Source organism: Corvus cornix, chromosome 21, assembly GCF_000738735.6.
Source record: "Corvus cornix cornix isolate S_Up_H32 chromosome 21, ASM73873v5, whole genome shotgun sequence".
In the NCBI taxonomy this organism is placed as follows: Eukaryota; Metazoa; Chordata; class Aves; order Passeriformes; family Corvidae; genus Corvus; species Corvus cornix.
Window position 1 is genome coordinate 3,317,513 of NC_046350.1, and position 16,571 is coordinate 3,334,083.

The 16,571-nt window shown below is 53.3% G+C and overlaps 3 protein-coding genes across 3 annotated transcripts; 2 read left to right on the top strand and 1 right to left on the bottom strand.

The window, feature by feature from the left end:
- Nucleotides 1-567: 567 nt before the first annotated feature.
- Nucleotides 568-5,396, top strand: LRRC47 (leucine rich repeat containing 47). The gene is made up of 7 exons (XM_039564027.1): nucleotides 568-1,206; nucleotides 1,282-1,728; nucleotides 2,438-2,554; nucleotides 2,858-2,973; nucleotides 3,293-3,395; nucleotides 3,794-3,883; nucleotides 4,062-5,396. The coding sequence occupies exons 1-7, from the start codon at nucleotides 571-573 to the stop codon at nucleotides 4,272-4,274; spliced, it is 1,722 nt and encodes a 573-aa protein (XP_039419961.1). The 5' UTR covers nucleotides 568-570; the 3' UTR covers nucleotides 4,275-5,396.
- A 215-nt stretch (nucleotides 5,397-5,611) lies between these two features.
- Nucleotides 5,612-8,360, bottom strand: CCDC27 (coiled-coil domain containing 27). The gene is made up of 6 exons (XM_010405844.4): nucleotides 8,182-8,360; nucleotides 7,195-7,325; nucleotides 6,975-7,052; nucleotides 6,509-6,721; nucleotides 5,961-6,065; nucleotides 5,612-5,845 (listed from the first exon to the last, which is right to left on the bottom strand). Exons 1-6 carry the CDS (start codon nucleotides 8,282-8,284, stop codon nucleotides 5,702-5,704), a joined length of 774 nt encoding a protein of 257 aa, XP_010404146.3. The 5' UTR covers nucleotides 8,285-8,360; the 3' UTR covers nucleotides 5,612-5,701.
- Nucleotides 8,305-14,964, top strand: LOC104693287 (myo-inositol 2-dehydrogenase-like). The gene is made up of 9 exons (XM_039564026.1): nucleotides 8,305-8,644; nucleotides 9,224-9,748; nucleotides 10,625-10,695; nucleotides 11,109-11,217; nucleotides 11,352-11,482; nucleotides 11,880-11,987; nucleotides 12,882-13,000; nucleotides 13,772-13,928; nucleotides 14,382-14,964. Exons 1-9 carry the CDS (start codon nucleotides 8,400-8,402, stop codon nucleotides 14,528-14,530), a joined length of 1,614 nt encoding a protein of 537 aa, XP_039419960.1. The 5' UTR covers nucleotides 8,305-8,399; the 3' UTR covers nucleotides 14,531-14,964.
- The last annotated feature ends 1,607 nt before the right edge of the window (nucleotides 14,965-16,571 follow it).

Consider the following 16,571-nt stretch of genomic DNA (forward strand, 5'->3'; position numbering starts at 1 on the left):
TGTACCTGTACGTGTGTGAGCTGTACCTCTACCTGTGTGAGGTGTACCTGGACCTGTGTGCGTGTACCTCTACCTGTGTGAGCTGAACCTGGACCTGTGTAAGTTGTACCTGTACGTGTGTGAGCTGAACCTGGACCTGTGTAAGTTGTACCTGTACGTGTGTGAGCTGAACCTGGACCTGTGTGTGCTGTACATCTACCTGTGTAAGTTGTACCTGTACGTGTGTGAGCTGAACCTGGACCTGTGTGTGCTGTACCTCTACCTGTGTAAGTTGTACCTGTACGTGTGTGAGGTGTACCTGTACGTGTGTGAGCTGAACCTGGACCTGTGCAGCTCTGCTGGGGCAGACGCGCTGCTCGGCGGCGACGCAGTCCCGTGTTTTGCCCTTGTTTCAGGTATCACTATCCAGGAGCAGCGCCCGGCCCCTCCCGGCCGGACCGCGCCGCCGCTCTCCCGCTGCTGCGTTCCCGCAGCGGGTTCGGGTGGCGGCCGGACCCTCCCCGAGGGCGGGACCTGTGCCGGGGGCGGTCCCTGGGCGGTGGCTCCGGCCGCGGGCGGGGTGTGGGCGCGATGGCGGCGGCGGGGCCGTGGCCGGAGCTGGAGGCGGCGGCGCGGGAGCGGCGGCGGGAGCTGTCGCTGGCGGGCGCGGCGGTGGCCGAGCGGGTGGCGGCGGGCGGCGGGCGGCTGCCGGAGGCGCTGCTGGCGCTGCCGCTGCTGCAGTCGCTGGAGCTGAGCGGCTGCGCGGCGCTGCGGGAGCTCGGCCCGGGCGTGGCGGCCGCGCTGCCCGCTCTGCACACGCTGGTGCTGAGCCGCAACGCGCTGGGCCCGGCCGGGCTGGGCGCGGGGTTGGGCGGGCCCCTGCCCGCGCTGCGCCTGCTCGACCTGTCCGGCAACGGGCTGGAGACGCTGCCCGCCGCGCTCGGCGGGACGGGGGACGGCGCGGGGGACGCGGCCCCGGCCTTTCCGCAGCTGCGCAGCCTCAACCTGAGCGCGAACCGGCTGCGGGAGCTGGGCCCGGGGCTCGCCCGCGCCGCGCCGCAGCTGCAGGAGCTGCTGCTCTCCGGGAACCGGCTGCGAGCGCTGCCCGGCGGCCTCCTGCCCCCCGCCGGGTCCCCCGCGCCCTTCCCGCTGCTCAGCCGGCTGGACGCGGCCGACAACGAGGTGGAGGAGCTGGGCGCTGACATCGCGGCGCTGCCGGCGCTCAAGGTGGGAGCGGACCCCGCTGCCCCGCCCCGGGTCCGCATCGCGCACCCCTGACCGTCCCATCTCTGTCCCCTCCAGAGCCTGGACGTGGCCAACAATCAGCTGCGGGAGCTGCCCGCCGCGCTGGCCGACTGCCCCCGCCTGAAGGAGGCCAACTTTAGGGGCAACCATCTGAGGGACAAGCGGCTGGAGAAGATGGTCAATGGGTGCCAGACGAAGGCCATCCTGGAGTACCTGCGGGCCGGGGGCCGTGGGAAGGGGAAGGCCGAGAATGCCAGAGAAGAGGTCAGGAAGAAGAAGAGGGAGAAGCAACAGAAGAAGGACAGTGGGGATGGAGAGCAGGATGAGGTGGAAGAGGCGAGCAAGCTGCTGGTGAAGGTTCTGCACGTCTCCGAGAACCCAGCACCTTTGGTGGTCAAAGTGAGCCCGGGTGTCAAAGATGTTCGAGCCTTCATCGTGTGCTGTGTGCTGAAGGGAGTGAACCTAAAGCCGGGAAATGCTCTCAAGAGGTTCCTGTCCATGCAGGTAACAGCTGCGGTCTCGTGGTACTCATTTGGAAAGGCAGAGTTGGAAATAGACTGTTCCAGGCTCCTTCCAGCAGATGAGTTTGTGAAACTTCGGGTGAGCTCCTCACCCTGCAGGTGTGAGGGTACAGGGTGAGTGGTCCCTGCCAGCAGCATTTGCCCAGTCAATCCAAAATCAGCAGGACTGGTTGTTGGGAAGGGCCCATCATAGCTCAGGTATTGCCATGAGGGCGGTGGATGCACTCATATTTGCGTTGTGACTGTAACAGCAGCTTGTTAGTGCTGTGGAACCTGTTGAGAGCTAAAAATAACCCTGTGTCCGTGTGTAGAGATCCCCCGCGTTAGCTTCAGGTTCCCTGATCTGTGCTAAAGCCATGTTTCACACCCAACTTTCTGACTGACGTATCATGCCCACAGACCTGTCCCTTAGGTGGCAGGTGGGAGCTGCTTTCAGGTTGCAAGACTTGAGTATTTGGGATCATTTTCTGATATAAAACTTGTTTTCCCTGTTGAGAAAGGTGTCATGTGTTGTCAGGCTTTGCTACCTTTGCATTTGGACTGTAGTGCAGATACAGGTGAAGGGATGGGCTCTGTTTCATACTCACCTGGCTGGTAGTGCTGCTAACATTAAAGATAGAAGAATCTGCACTCAGGAGGGGTAAATTATGTTGACTTTTTGATCTATTTTGATGGCATCCTTTATGTTTCAGACTAAGCTGCATGAGGACATCTGTGAGAAGCGCACAGCGGCCACGATTGCCACCCATGACTTGCAGCTCATCAAAGCTCCTCTGACATACGATGTTCAGCCTCCTGATGCGCTCAAGGTAGGGCTTTAGGGTAGTTTCTTACCCCAAAGAGCCTAGAAAACAAACTCCAGGAACTTTACTTTAGAGGTTGTGCTGTTTTCCCTGCTGTACCAGGTGCCTGGTTTAGTACTAGTGACTGAGCCTGTTTTTCAAGTGGGTGTTACAGCAGTCTGTGTGAAATGGAAATTTTTCTGTGCTGAAAAAGACATGACAACTTGCAGGAGTATTGTTTTAATTATTGATTTGCTTACAGGAGAGTGTTATAACCCTGGTGTTTGAGTGAAATTGAATTCAAATGTTTTGTTTTCTTGTGTGGTGCAGATCATGCCCCTGGGTCGGAAGGAGATCAAGGCAAAGGACCTTCTCCGCCAGCTGCAGCTGGAGGCTGAGGAGCAGCGGAAGCAGAAGAAGCGTCAGAACGTCTCTGGGCTGCACAAGTCAGTGCCCTGTTGTGGTTTACCCCATGTACATTTAGGTGACTGCACTGGGGATGGGGCAGATCTGTTTAGAACAGCAGACACAAGGGAAGCAGAGAGGAATGAAGCGTGTGTGGTGCACGTGGTGAGCTAAGTGAATCAGAGATGAGGTAAAGCTGACAAAGTAGCAGATGTGCTGTAAAGCAGCGTGTGGCCCTGCCCTGTGCGTTCACTGCTCGTGCAGAGATCACACACTAATTCTTTTTGTCACTATTTCTTGCCATTGTGTCCAGCTGCTCTCTCAGTTGCTCACTTCTTGCTGCTTTGTTTCTCGTGGCAGGTACCTGCAGCTGCTGGATGGCAAAGACAACTACCCGTGCCTGGTGGATGCTGAAGGTGCTGTGATTTCCTTCCCACCAATAACCAATAGTGAGAAAACAAAGGTACTTCCCGTTCGTTATTAATTTATGTTAATAATTAAACAGTGTTTCCCTCTACTGAGAGGTGTTTAACTCGAAGACGTACGCAGTTCTGTGAAAGTTGTGCTTGCATTCCACATACAAACTCTCACAGCCTGTGTCATATGGGCCCCACTGTCAGACTGAGAGGGACCTGGGAGTTACAGTTTTACCTCTGGAAATCTGTTCCAAAGCACCAGCCTGCCTGTGCAAAAGCTTTGTGGAAGGGCAAGAACGTGGTTTTTGACTGGTAAAGAAGAGCAGAGCTTTGCCCCTGCTTAAACTGAGTGAAAGCCTTCAGCTCTTTGTACTGGGACGTGTCCAGGGGGCTGTGGGTGAGGTGCTCTGACTCCTGACTTGCTTCATCTCTGAAACTCTTGCAGATTAGAAAAGAGACCCGGGACCTGTTTCTGGAAGTGACGAGCGATACCAGTTTACAGATCTGCAAAGATGTGATGGACACCCTTATCCTGGTAGGAAGTTCAGGAAAATATCCTTCTGTTCTTGGCGGGGCTTCTACCAAATGTGTCATTGCTCACATGCATTGAGAAGAGCACGGAAGCTGATTTGTATTTCAGCAGTACTATTATTCCCTCTGATTCATTTTCTGCCACAGAATTGATCTTGTTCTCTGTATTTTGCTTTTAACAGAAAATTGCAGAACTGAACAGATCTACCTTGGAGAACAAGGAAGGCTCTGGTTCAGATATGGAATCAGATGCTCTTTGTGGACCAGGGAATTTGACCCTACCCTTGGTGGTGGAGCAGGTGCGAGTGGTGGACACGGATGGGAACTTGAAAGTACTTTATCCTTCAAAAACTGACCTGGCCACAGTTTCCTCTCTGCTGACTGTGATCCGTTAGCAGCTGCCTGAGCCGAGAGAGGATTCCATTTCCTTTTTTTTTTGTTTTGTTCCCATACTCAACAACGCAACTGGTGCACAACAAGGTGGTTTGGGTTTTTAAAGAAAAGATGCGGAGCATCCTGCTGGGAAGGCAGCGGCTTCAGAGTTTGATGAGCTACAGCAAGGAGAGTTGGGATCTTTCAGCCTTAACAGAGATCGTCAGTGTTAGGCCTGGGCAGAAAGAGCAGCATCTTCCAATGTGGGCTGAAGGCAGAGAAGGTGCTGGATGTCAGAACGCAGTAGAGAAAATCATTACGATGTTTAAAGCAAGCACAGTCACATTTTTCTGCAAGATCACTTTTTCCTCCTGGTGTTTCATCTGGATCGTTATTTTGGCAGCAGAGGAATGCAGTAATTGACAGTGTGGAACGGAGGTCCTCTGCTGGGTACAACCTGGAGTCAGAATGCCAAAGCACTTTGCTGACATCTTGTTCTGCACAATTTTATTTTTATCTGGAGTAACCGGACATTTAGTTGCTGTCAGAAGCGTTTAATTGCTGTCAGAACTTGAGGGATGTGTTTTAACATGATGGTTTCTGTGCTCAGGCATGAGCATAGCTTCCATTTTTAAGGGGTTTGTTGAGTCGGCTGCAGGGTTTGTGTGTCCCAGTGCATTTCAGGGCCGTCCTCCATCCCTGTGGCAATTGTGGTGACCCTGTGTGTGCCTGGAGAGTTACTGTGATCGAGCACTGGCTTTGTTCTTGCTGAGGAGGTTCAGGTCCATCCAGAGCTGCCTCAAACTGACACTGCTGAACTCCCTGTCCCCCCAAAATACAGGCACTGATGCCCAGAGTGATCCTCCTGGAGCTTTCTGCCCTACCCACATATTTTTACCTTCCAAAATACGGGCAGTTGGAGCAGTTCTCGTTTGGCAATCTGTGGGTGACCTCTGTGCGTGGGTGAGCACTGGTGTGAACTCACACCTCTCCCTGAGCCAGGGTGACCTCCACATTGACTCTCTTCTGGTAAAAATGGTATGTCAGAGCTCTAACTGAACTGATACTGTGTCAAATACATCCCCGTGTTGGGACTTGCACATGGAATGGAAAAATAAAGCAGCTCTTGCAGCCATGGCACTGTCGCTCGTTTTGGCATTGGTGGACGTTCAGTTGTGTCACTTAGAAGCTTCCCAAAGGAAAAATGGGAATTTCACACTTCCCAGCTGCTTATAGCCAAGCAATCCTTGTGCTTCAGGCTTCTCTGGGCAGTCAAGTGTTAACAGATGAAGGACTTAAAGTGACTTGTGCTCTGAGTCGGCTGAAACAATTGAATCAGATACTCCCACAGAACCCGGTGTCAGTAAAATGAGTTTAATTTGTTGTTAAGTCACCAGCTCAGAGCTGAGAACCCAGAGCCTGAGGCTGGTGATGGGTTCTGGCTCAGCCATCAGGGTGGCTTTTCTATCTTGGAAGAGTACTTTCTCCTTGCTGTGGTAGGTGAGGCCGCGTGGCTGTCGCTGCTGACCCGGGACACCCTGCTACCCTTGTTCTTCAGCATCTGCTGGAACTCCGTCCGCTCGTTAAAGATTTTCTGAAAATCAGCGATATGTAAAGAGGTGGGAAGGCTGAGAGCACCACTGCAAAGTGTTCTCTTACCTCAGCAGTCCTTTCCTGGCTGCTGGAAGTTGTTTGGAAGAGCCACGTACCTGCATTGCCTCCAGCACCTGGTCGTCCGTGAGCTCACCCGGGGGGTCCTGGATGCCCTCCACGCTGAACGTAGCCTGGATTATTTTGCTTCGATACCTTTCAAACTTTGCATAAAAGAGGAGAGCAGGTGTGTTTAGTCTTTTTGTGCAATTCCCTTGGCATTTGCATGGATTTACAGAGACTGCACTGTCAGTCTCTTGGGCAAAGGACTGGTGAACGATGAGATGGAAAGTGTCTATGTGAAATTACAGGCAGTTTGGGCTTCACTGAAAGTGCTGTGGTAATCATGTGGGTCTAGGTGGGCCAAGGCTCTTCCCCAGGTACATCTGCCTGCAGGGAGATGACTTTAAGGTTCTTGTTACCTCGAGTCTGGTACGATGTTAGAAATCTGGTGATGTATCTGATCTGAACTCAAGTTTCTCAAGCGTTTCTGGTATTTGAGGCCTGTTTGCTTTATAAGCAAGCAGCTGGGGAACAAATGGACTCAGATTCCCAAGTGTGTCCCAAGAGGGAGACAGGGTTCTGAGGTGGAAGAGGCCACGCTTACCTTGGTGCTGATGCGTTCCAGTGCCACTCTGGTTTGCAGTTCCTTGAGCTGCAGTGCCTCAGCCTGGCTCTGGATCTCCTTCTTGGCCTGTTTCTGCTCCAGGAGGTGGAGGCGGGTGGTCACAACCTCGGCCCGCAGCTGGCTGATTGTCTCCTGTAACTCACTGATCAGCTTGTTCTGCTCAGCCAGCTGGGATTCCTGTTCCATAACAACCTGAGCAGATACAGAAATCCAGCTGTTACTGTCGGGAAGGAAGCAGTTTTGGCCTTATCTTCCCAGTATTTAGTCCAAATGCTTCCTGGGCAGAATCTACAGACTAACAACCTCACCAGTACTGGTAGCTGTTATTACTTGGTGTTTTCTCTAAAACCACTTGGATTGACTAGGGGTTTTATATGGCAAACTCTCCCAACCCAATGAAGCAGCAAATACCAGACTTTTCTGTAGAGGCTTTGCACAAATTCACCTGTTGAAGGTTGTGGTTCTCCTCCTCCATCATCACCATCGTTTCTTCCTGCTTCTGTTCTTCTGTCAGGCTGCAAAACTGGAAGGAAAATATTTTACACTTCAGTTTCGCAGCTACAGGTGCCCCTCCTGCCTATGAGAGAGGGAACTGTTGCAAAAATCCTAAATTCCCAGCTGCCAGCTTTCCTGCCAGCCACAGCCACCACACTCTTGGGCTGTACCTTGTTAGAGACAGCTTGGAGCTGGATTTCTTGCTCTCTGAGCTGCTTCTGGAGCATTTCCTTTTCAGATCTGATTCTCCGAAGCTTGGATTCTTGGATCTCCATCTGTCTTTGCAAGGAAGAGATGGCACCTGTAAAGTGGGAGTACTCTTAGTAAAGCAAATCCCTGCTGAACGTGCTGTGGCTGCTTTTTGCAGGTGAGCATAAGCAAAGCCACTGTGGGAACAGTCTGGGAACAGACTTGGGTCATGTTAATGCTGCAGCCACAGTGATTCTGGGTGATAATGTGGCTTGTGGTGCTTTGCTGGGATGTGGGTTTGTACAGCCTGGAGAAGAAAAGGTGGTTTCACTTCAGGGTGACCTAGTTGTGGCCTTCCAGTACCACAAGGAGCCGACAAGAAAGATGGAGACTGTTTGCAAGGGCCTGGACTGACAGGACAACGGAGAACGGCTTCACATTGATAAAGAGCAGGGTTAGATTGGATATTAGGAAAAAATTCTTCTCTGTGAGGGTGGGGAGGCCCTGGCACCGGGTGCCCAGAGAAGCTGTGGCTGCCCCATCGCTGGCAGTGTCCGAGGCCAGGTTGGACGTGGCTTGTAGCCACCTGCGACAGTGGAAGGTGTCCCTGTCCATTGCAGGGAGTGGAACTGAGTGAGCTTTAAGTTCCCTCCAACCCAAACCATTCTGTGACTCCATGTGTGTTAAACCACCGGGCTCTGTGTGCTCTGTGCTGCTCTGAGCACACGGGGAGTGGGCACCTCGAGCCCTGCTCTGCCACTGCGTGCCCCAGGACTCTGATCGGGGCTTTCTCTGCTGCGTTTCCTCATGTTCTTCACTCCCAAGGGGAGAAAGAAAGTGTTTTCAAAAGAAGCGGCTTTTCAGCCTCGCTGTGTGAGCAGCACCCTGTAATGTTCTCAAGGTCAAAGGAGCCGAATTGAATGAGACCTAGGCAGGTAAAGGTGTGCGCTGGGCACCTCCCGCGGTACCTATGGCCATCTTGTGGTCATCCTTGGCTTTCCGCAGCTCCTCCCGGAGCTGTCCCACGGCTTCGGTGAGCGCTGGTCCCTGCGAGCCGCCATCGGCTTCCATCGCTGGGCCGGGGCCCGGGGCCTCTCCGGCACCGCGGGGCTCGGAGCGGGGCCGCTGCCGGGCAACGGCGTGAGGCGGGGGGGGCCTTCCGCTTCCGAGTCAGCGGGGCCGGGCCATGGGGCGGAGGAGGAAGACGCTGCACGACTACGCGGCCGAGTTCTCGGAGCTGTCGGTGCGGCGGGAGCCGGCGGGGCCGAGCGCGCCGGGCCCGGACGGCGCCGTGGAGACGCTGTTGTGCACGCCGTGCCAGCTGCCCCTGAGGGTGCGCCGCGACCGCATCCTGGAGCACCTCAGCTCGGGCCGCCACTGCCGCAACCGCCGCCTGCTCCGGCAGCTCGGGCTGCGCGCCCCGGGGCTCCGGTGAGGCACCGACCGCTGCTCGGGCTCACCCGCCCCATCCCTGCCTCACCCGCCCCTTCCCTGCCTCACCCGCCCCATCTCAGTCTCACCCCACCGACCCCTGCTCGGGCTCAGCCGGCCCTTCCCTGCCTCACCCGACCTCAAAACAGTGTCTCCAGCAGGACCAGGGCAGTGCTCATCCCTGTGCTGGGCACTGCTGAGGCCCCTCGAGTGCCTTCTGTCCTTCACTACAAAAGAAACATTGAGGGGCTGGAGCGTGTCCAGAGAAGGGCACAAGATGGGGAAGGGTCTGGGGAGTCAGTCCTACGAGGAGTGGCTGAGGGAGCTGTGGGAGGCACTTAGTGCTGTGGTTTAGTTGACAAGGAGGTATCAGTCAAAGGTTGGCCCTGATGATCTTGGAGGTTTTGTCGAACCTTAATAATTCTTTAATTCTCTGTCTCACCCAACCCCATTCAAAAAGCGTTTAGACAATGCCCTCACATGATGGCGTTCTTGGGGTGTTCTTATGCAGGAGATGGGTTCAGTGATCCTTGTGGGTCTCTTCCAGCTCAGGATATTTTCTGATCTCTGTCTCCTCAGCTCTGCAGGTCCCGATTCCAGCCTGAGCCTGAGTCTGCCCCTGCCGCTCGACGTGCCCTCCCTGCTCTCCCATCCCTCCTTCATCATCACCACTGGATCCAGCACCGGCTACAGCATGGTCCCTTCGCCACCCTCCTACCACAAGCTGCTGGTTCCCCACCACCCCATCACCGCCGCGCACAGGGACGACCCAACGCCCTCCACCTCCGCCAGCCACCCCTCACCACTGGCCACTTTCCACACCAGGATGGCACCTCTTGGCCAAAGTGGGGCTGCACCTGATGCCTCCAACAGCCCGGCACCCCCCTCATGTCATGGTGGCAGCAGCGTTGGCCTCGTGCTCTTCGGTGCGGGGCTCGTGAGCAAAGCCTTGTTGCAAAGCCTGGCGGAGGAAACGGGCTGCTGCCTGCTGTACGTGGTGGAGGATCGGCCGGAGGAGGTGGAACGTGCCTTCGGCGCCGAGCTCCCGGCTGGCACCAGGGCGCTGCGGCTGCAGGACGCCGCCGTCGCGCTCGGCGATCCGCGGTACTGGCGGCCACGAGCTCCCGTGCGTGGCTCTGCTCGGGCGGGGGGCTCCATACAAGTCTTGCCTCCCCCTCTGGAGAACTGTAGCAGTCCCAGGCTGCGCCTCTGGCCACACGTGTGGGAGTGAGGGGCCCTTTTGTCACCTACCCACGGGTCCTTCAGGAGTCTCTGAGAAGCTTAAGTGAACTCACATACCCAGATTAATGGAAACTTGGAGGTGTTTAGTTATAGGCAGTTTTGTTAAGAAATATAGAAAACCCCATTTTCCTCCATTCCCAGAGAACAACAATAAATGACACCTTCCCTGCTGCCTGCCAGTTTTCCTGTCTCAGAGCAGTTGGCTGAGTTTGGAGGCTCTTGAAACTCTCAGAGATAAGTGAGGGTTGGTGTAAATAGGGAGGAGTGTGGCATTTTGCTTTACAGTTGAACTGAACAATTGTAACATCACTTCAGTGGTGTTGTTCCAGTCAGGTCTAAAATTTGTGTTTTAAATACTGCAGGAGCAAAAGGCAGAGCATTTAGGAAAGACTGATTTGATACTAGAAAGTAAAGAATCGCATTGATCACTTGTTCAGCAACTCTACCACATGATTAGTTTGGATTTCTTTGTGTGTTAACTGACACCTTTAAAAGACTTTCTCCTTTAAGATGCAGGAAAAGCAGTGCATTTCTTACATACCACTTGTGATTTTAACCTATGTGTGTCACTCAATATTTCATCCTGGAAGCAGACACCAAGTTCCTTTAATAACCAGCTGGCTCTTCCAGAGCGATGGGGTTTTAGGCTTTTTTAACTGTAACCAAAAGGAGCTTTTGAGCATTGTTCAATCTAGTGCAAACCTCATCCTCACTGAGGATCTCTCTTGATTCCTGCAGGGTCTCTGGAGCCATTATTTGTTCCCCACCTGATGAAGCCCCTGAGATGATAAGAGATGCTTTACGAGCAGGTAAGAGGAGCAGCTGCACGTTCAGCTCTTCCCTGTGCCAGTTGACGTGCACCTGTGAGCGTGTTTGTGTTTCAACAGCAGCCCTGGAGATGTGCAGACTCTAATTATGTAATTAAAGTGATGGAGATCATTGCTGGTGTTAATGGCTGGACACCAGTGGGGTTTGTCTTGCGATGATCCCAGTATGACTGGGCAGTATCTCATCCTAAAATCCTACCAGGACTCACAGAAAAGCTGTCACCAAACAGTCCTGCTCCTGGGGTCTGGGACAGCTGAAACCACAGCGGGCAGGCAGAAGGGAGTAAATGCCATCAAAAACCAGAAACATGACGAGCTGTGTACATTACTGCAAGATGGAGGTGTTTTGTGCAGCTGTGTCTCCCTGAGCCCCACGTGTGTCCTGTTTTGCACAGGTAAAGGTGTGTTCTGCGAGGGGCTGCCCAGCGTGGACAGGCAGACAGCAGAAGCCTGTTTCGATGAGGCCGACAGGTGTGCAAGGCCACTCGTGTGCGGGTTCTACAAGTAAGATCAGCAATTTTCCTCTGATTTAGTCTTGATAAAATCACGTGTCTGGAAGCAGCACTGATTCCTCAGTCTTTCCTGACTTTGTCCTCAAATCAGCTTGGTTTCACCTCCTTCCTTGTTTCCCTTGCAAGGCGCTTTGACCCAGCCCTGCAGTTCTTGTACAAGAAGGTGCGGGACAGCCAGGTGCTGGGCAGGATCCACCGGATATCCACCATCAGCAGCCTCTATCCAGCAGCCTCTCTGAGCCTCCTGAAAGCTTCAGGTACCCAGCAGGTTCCTGCTGAAGAGTCTGGGCTTGAATTGGAGACACTTGGGTGGGAAAGGACCTGAAAGCTCATCTGTTCCACCTGCTACAATGGGCAGAGACACCTTCCACCAGGCTAGGTTGCTCCAAGCCCTGTCTAACCCAGCCTGGAAATGTCTCTTGCTGTGTGTTCTGTGGGAATTCCCCTGAGTTTGTGTAGCCTTAAGATCCATGGGGCTTTTTTAAGGAGTGTTTTCTTTACCAAACTTCATTGCTGTGCATTTTTTTTTTGTCCTTTTAGTATTAGTTCCTTCACTGTGGGGGCTTTTTATACCGTCTCTGTTGCAATTCAGAAATGTACATTGACTGTGGGTTTCAATGTGGAGACCTTAACTCGCAGTTTTGGTTCTTCCAGGTGGAATTTTTTACAACGCTGCCGTGCATGACATAGATATTATCAGTTTGTTGTTGGGAGAGAGTGTGCCAGATACAATATTTTCCCTGGGCCATGCCTTCTGTGCAGGTAGGAATGAGCCTTTTGATGGTTTATTGGGTAGCTCTGGACCTCAGTGGTAAAATTGGGAAGAAAGAGAGAATGAGAGCATGGTAGCCATGAGCATTGTTCCATCATGGAGCAGTTGTAAAAACAGGCTGGTGAAACAGGTTCCTTGGGGGTATTTGGCGAGGATGCCTGAATGTGGTGAATTTCCTGCTGATGTGAAGCAGTTGCTGTGGAGTTATCATTGAACGTTACTCTGCAGGACACCAGGTGTGGAAGCAGAGTGCAGAAAACACTGAGCAAAGCTCTGAGCTCACAAGAATGTCAATGAAATGTTCATTCTCTGCTTTTTCTGGCCCTTCCCTGTGGATCCCACCACAAAGCTGTGTGTTTGCTCTGGGTCGTGTCGGGCTGACAGGCACGCTCTGGGTTACCACACTCATTTAAACGATCCATAAAAGGTGGAAGCTGCCATTTTTGAAATGGAAATGCAGAGTTTTAATTAAGGTAATTGCAGCAGCTGCCAAGCTTGGCTGGCTGGGGTGAGGAGGGGCAGGATGCAATGCTCTCCTCCGTGGCACAGCACTGAAAAGCAGCAAACAAGAGCCCTCCAGGAGGGTTCTATACCCTCTGCAATGTGCTGGACGTTGCCTGATCCTGGAAGCAGAGGTGAACGCCCTCGTTAGGGAGAGCTGCAGGCTGGGAAGGTGGAGTTGGGCCTGGGGCTGTGTGTTCCTGCAGAGCTGCCCGCGTTCGCCAGGAATGCTGGTGAAAGCAGCTGGAGTGCTGTCACCAGTGCGTCCTGTGGGAAGGTGTTACAAAGCCAGTATCACCTCCTGAAGGAAGAAGAGCAGTTTGTAGCTGTGGAATGTGCTGGTGTGCTGTTCCTGGGGTGAGCCAGGCCTGTTTTGTCCCCAGACATGGGCTGCCTGAGGGACGTGGACACGGTCGCCATCAGCATGAAGTTCCCCAGCGGAGCCATTGTCACTCTGGATGTCAGCCAGCACTGCACCAGGAGCTGTGACCAGCGGCTGGAGGTGGGGTCCTGATGCTCAGTCCAGTCTGTTTTGACTCCACAGCCCAGCACAAGTTTTCCCCTCTGAGTGTGCCTGCAGCACGTTTCCCAAAACCCCTCTAAGACAGAATCACTGAGGTTAGAAAAGACCTCCAGGATCATCGAATCCAACCTGTGACCAATCCCCACCTTGTCACCCAGAGCAGAGCTCTGAGTGCCACCTCTGGTTGTTGGGCTGTTGCCTCAGCAGCAGTGGCTTCTTGTCCTTTTTCAATCTATGATCCACTTTCTCTTTTCTCACCCAAATTTTCCCTCTGTTCCATGCTTTCTGTGGTGTTAGGAGCTGCATGAATCGTAGCTGAGCAGGAGCTGGTGTCAGCCCTCCCAAGGCTGAAATTGTGCAGATTTCCTTTGTCCTTTCCAGGGTGGTTTCAGCTGTGTGGCAGGAGTTCAGCATATTAAAGGGGAAGAAAAGTGTAAATGCCTACAGTTGTGAATAATTACAGCTGTGGGGGCTGGTCTTGGGGAGGAATTCGTGTTAAACACTTAGAAAAGGGGCTTTGCTCAGGTGAGGTATCACACGGGTGGTATCACACTGTACTAAAGCACATCCCTGGTGTTTCTGTCGTGTCTGAGCCATCCCAGGGCTGGGGCAGGTGGGACTCCTCATTTCAGAACCTACTTTTGTCTTGGTTTTACACACCAGGGCTTTTCTAACCTGGCCACGTGTGTGAGATCAAAAGTGTGGTAACTTAAAAATGTTCTTTCTTCCCTGTTTTGCTCCTTCCCTCAGGTTCACGGGTCTCAAGGGACGTTAAGGGTGGACAACCAGAACCCCCTGGGCATCACAGAGCACGGGACTTCTGTGTCCATCTGTCCCCAAACCCAAGCTGAGCGCTACAGAGATGCACACAGGGAGCTCTTACGGCACTTCCTGAGAACCTTGAAAGGTGGGACAAGGCTTAAATTGATGGCTGGTGTTGCTTTGGATTGGCTTTGTTGGGATATGCACTGTCAGGTCATGGAGATGGGTGGGATGATGATCTGAAACTATGTGCTTGGAAGAAGTGAGAGTTGGGAGGGGAAATTGCCTTGGACCTCAGTGTCCTTTGTGATGAAAGCAGCTGTTTGTGACAGCCAAGAGATCCTCAGCCAGAGTCCTAGCTGCCCAGAAGGGATAAAAATCACAGAATCATGGACGGGGTTGGGTAGGGAGAGACCTTAAAAAGGGTCTAGTCCAAGAGATTTTTGTTCCCCAGTATTTCAGTTGTCGTGGCTGCACTGACAGGGCAGGAGGAGGGGGCTGAAGGGTTTTAAATCCACAGCGCCGGGAGCTGCTGTGGTGGGATCTGTGCTCACAGGGGACCGTGGGTTCCATGCAGCATTTCGGTCTTGTCCCACAGGCCAGGAGCCCCCCGTGGTCACCAAGGAGCAGCTCCTCTGGACAATCCGGGTCGCTGCAGCGGCCGAGCAGTCCTGGAGGAAGGGATCTGCCGTGGACTTGCGCAGCGGTGCCATGGATCCGGCCAGAGTCAAGGCCGAGGTCGTGTGACAGCCCCTCAGCTGGGACACGGGGAGGAATTCCCACCTAGTGGCCTCAACGTAGGCCTGGATGGAGGTTTTGATGTTCTCACTGGGAATGCCCAGCAGACAGAGGCACTTGTGAACCCGGAGCACTCGGTGCTGGGGCGGTGCAGGATTCCCACCATGTCAGCCAGAGCCTGCAAGACATTCCATGTGGTTTCGTCCAGGTGGCTTTTCCTCCTGGAGAGTGCTGCTGGCCACGGAGCTCTGTTTTCCCAGGAGAAGAGTGAAATGCTCCTTGGGCCAGGCAGGGTGGTGTAGGACCACCAAAAGCTGGGATGAGGGAGAAGTCTCCCCTTGGAGAGGGAACAGCCACTGCCTGCCTGGAGGAGAAGTCACAAGCAAGTTGCCTTCCCAGTGTGACATAATGCTTAAAAAAATACAGGAGCATCTGGTCTGTGAGCATGTTTGGATTGGATATATGGAAGAAATTCTTCCCTTTGAGGGTGGTGAGGGGCTGGAATGGATTTCCCAGAGAAACCCTGGTTGTTCCATCCCTGGAAGTGACCAAGGCCAGGTTGGACAGGGCTTGGAGCAACCTGGGACAGTGGAAGGTGTCCCTGCCCATGGCAGGGGGTGGAACTGGATGAGCTTTAAGGTTCCTTCTGACCCAAACCAGTCTAGGATTCCATGATCCTGTTTGGGACACCGACCCCAGCAGAAGGCAGAGCCACAGGCCAGTCGGTGGCTCTGACAGGAGCTTTGGACCTTTGTCATGCGTGGAGCTCTCTGCAGGTGTGTGGCTCTGACGGTGCCTGTCTGGCTGTCACATGCCCGTTTTCAAGATCTTTTGAAAGCTTTTTTTATTGTATTTTTATTGAATTACAACAACATTCTTGCCTTCTTCCATTTCAGGGTGTTAGTTCATAAACTTCTTGCAAGAACCTTTAGTTCAATCAATTTCCAATTCCTACCTATGGAATATATACTCCTAAAACTAGAAATAGTGGTGACATTTGTGTTCTCTTTGGGAAATTGTTTTTAACTGTAATTTTTCAAGCTCTTAATGCTTGTTCTACATTTCATTCGCTATTTTTTAGCCATTTATTGAGGGAAAAAAAAGAGTTTTATGTATCCAGAAGCTGTCTTTTGCCTCTCTGTACTCACTGTAGCAGTTTAGTACTCACTGGTGGGTTCCTTTTTGGTTTCAGCAGCTTCAGGCCCTCTGAGGTCCTACAGGTGAAGGTTTACTCTGGGTTAGGAGGGCACTTTCTGTCCAGTTTTAATTGCTAGATGCAGCAATTCCCACATGCGCTTTTATTGTGTTACAAAAAAAAAAAAAACCCGAAACATCTAAAACAAAACCACATCTATAAAAATAACACATTTCCAAAGATAAGCTTACAAAAAATGTAATTCCTGCCAGTGATCCATGAATACTGCTGGGAACAGCCCCGGGAGCGCTGGAAATGCGAGTGGTTGGTGCAAAAGCTTTAAAGCATTAAAGTGCTTTCCTGAGCTGTTTCCTGGGGCCACAGGTTCACTGTCAGCCACGCCTGGGGAGTTCCCAAGCCAAAAGGAGTCAGGTTCCCAATCCCGGTGGTGTGAGGGGTGGGATGGCCTCAGGGATGGTGACTGCACCTTCGGCTCACCAGCACTCGAGGGAGAGGAGGGACAAGAGGTCACCTCTGGGTGCTGCAGGCTTGGAGCTGCTGTGGGACACCCAGACAGGGCCTTGGAGCAGGGTCCGGGGCCCAAGGCTGTGGGTGCAGCACGTCCAGTGGTCACACTCCTGTCCCCCCTGGAGAGGGAACTCTCTGCCTGCCACTGCCTGCCTGCAGGAGAAGCTGCATCTCAGGTGAGCCCTGGTGGGACTTAAGCTGTTCTTCTGCTCTTGCTTAGAGGGTCCAGGGCTTTGGGAAGGGTATCCAGCCCCTTCCCCAGCCTGGGGGTGATGGGATGAAGGTGCAGGGCTGCCTTTGGAGGCCTCCAGAGGGAGGGTGCAGCAGTGGGGATGTGCTGGGTGGCACCATCTCTGTGCAGGTTCCCTCAGGCTGCCCAAAATCTTG

Coding starts and splice junctions, on each gene's coding strand:
- LRRC47 (XM_039564027.1), top strand. CDS start 571: ATGGCGGCGGCGGGGCCGTGGCCGGAGCTGGAGGCGGCGGCGCGGGAG. Junction 1,729..2,437: donor AGAGGTTCCTGTCCATGCAG/GTAACAGCTGCG, acceptor TTTATGTTTCAG/ACTAAGCTGCATGAGGACAT. Junction 2,974..3,292: donor AACGTCTCTGGGCTGCACAA/GTCAGTGCCCTG, acceptor TTCTCGTGGCAG/GTACCTGCAGCTGCTGGATG.
- CCDC27 (XM_010405844.4), bottom strand. CDS start 8,284: ATGGAAGCCGATGGCGGCTCGCAGGGACCAGCGCTCACCGAAGCCGTG. Junction 7,053..7,194: donor TCCAAGCTGTCTCTAACAAG/GTACAGCCCAAG, acceptor TTTTCCTTCCAG/TTTTGCAGCCTGACAGAAGA. Junction 5,846..5,960: donor AGGTGCTGGAGGCAATGCAG/GTACGTGGCTCT, acceptor GCTGATTTTCAG/AAAATCTTTAACGAGCGGAC.
- LOC104693287 (XM_039564026.1), top strand. CDS start 8,400: ATGGGGCGGAGGAGGAAGACGCTGCACGACTACGCGGCCGAGTTCTCG. Junction 10,696..11,108: donor AAGAGATGCTTTACGAGCAG/GTAAGAGGAGCA, acceptor TGTTTTGCACAG/GTAAAGGTGTGTTCTGCGAG. Junction 13,929..14,381: donor CTTCCTGAGAACCTTGAAAG/GTGGGACAAGGC, acceptor CTTGTCCCACAG/GCCAGGAGCCCCCCGTGGTC.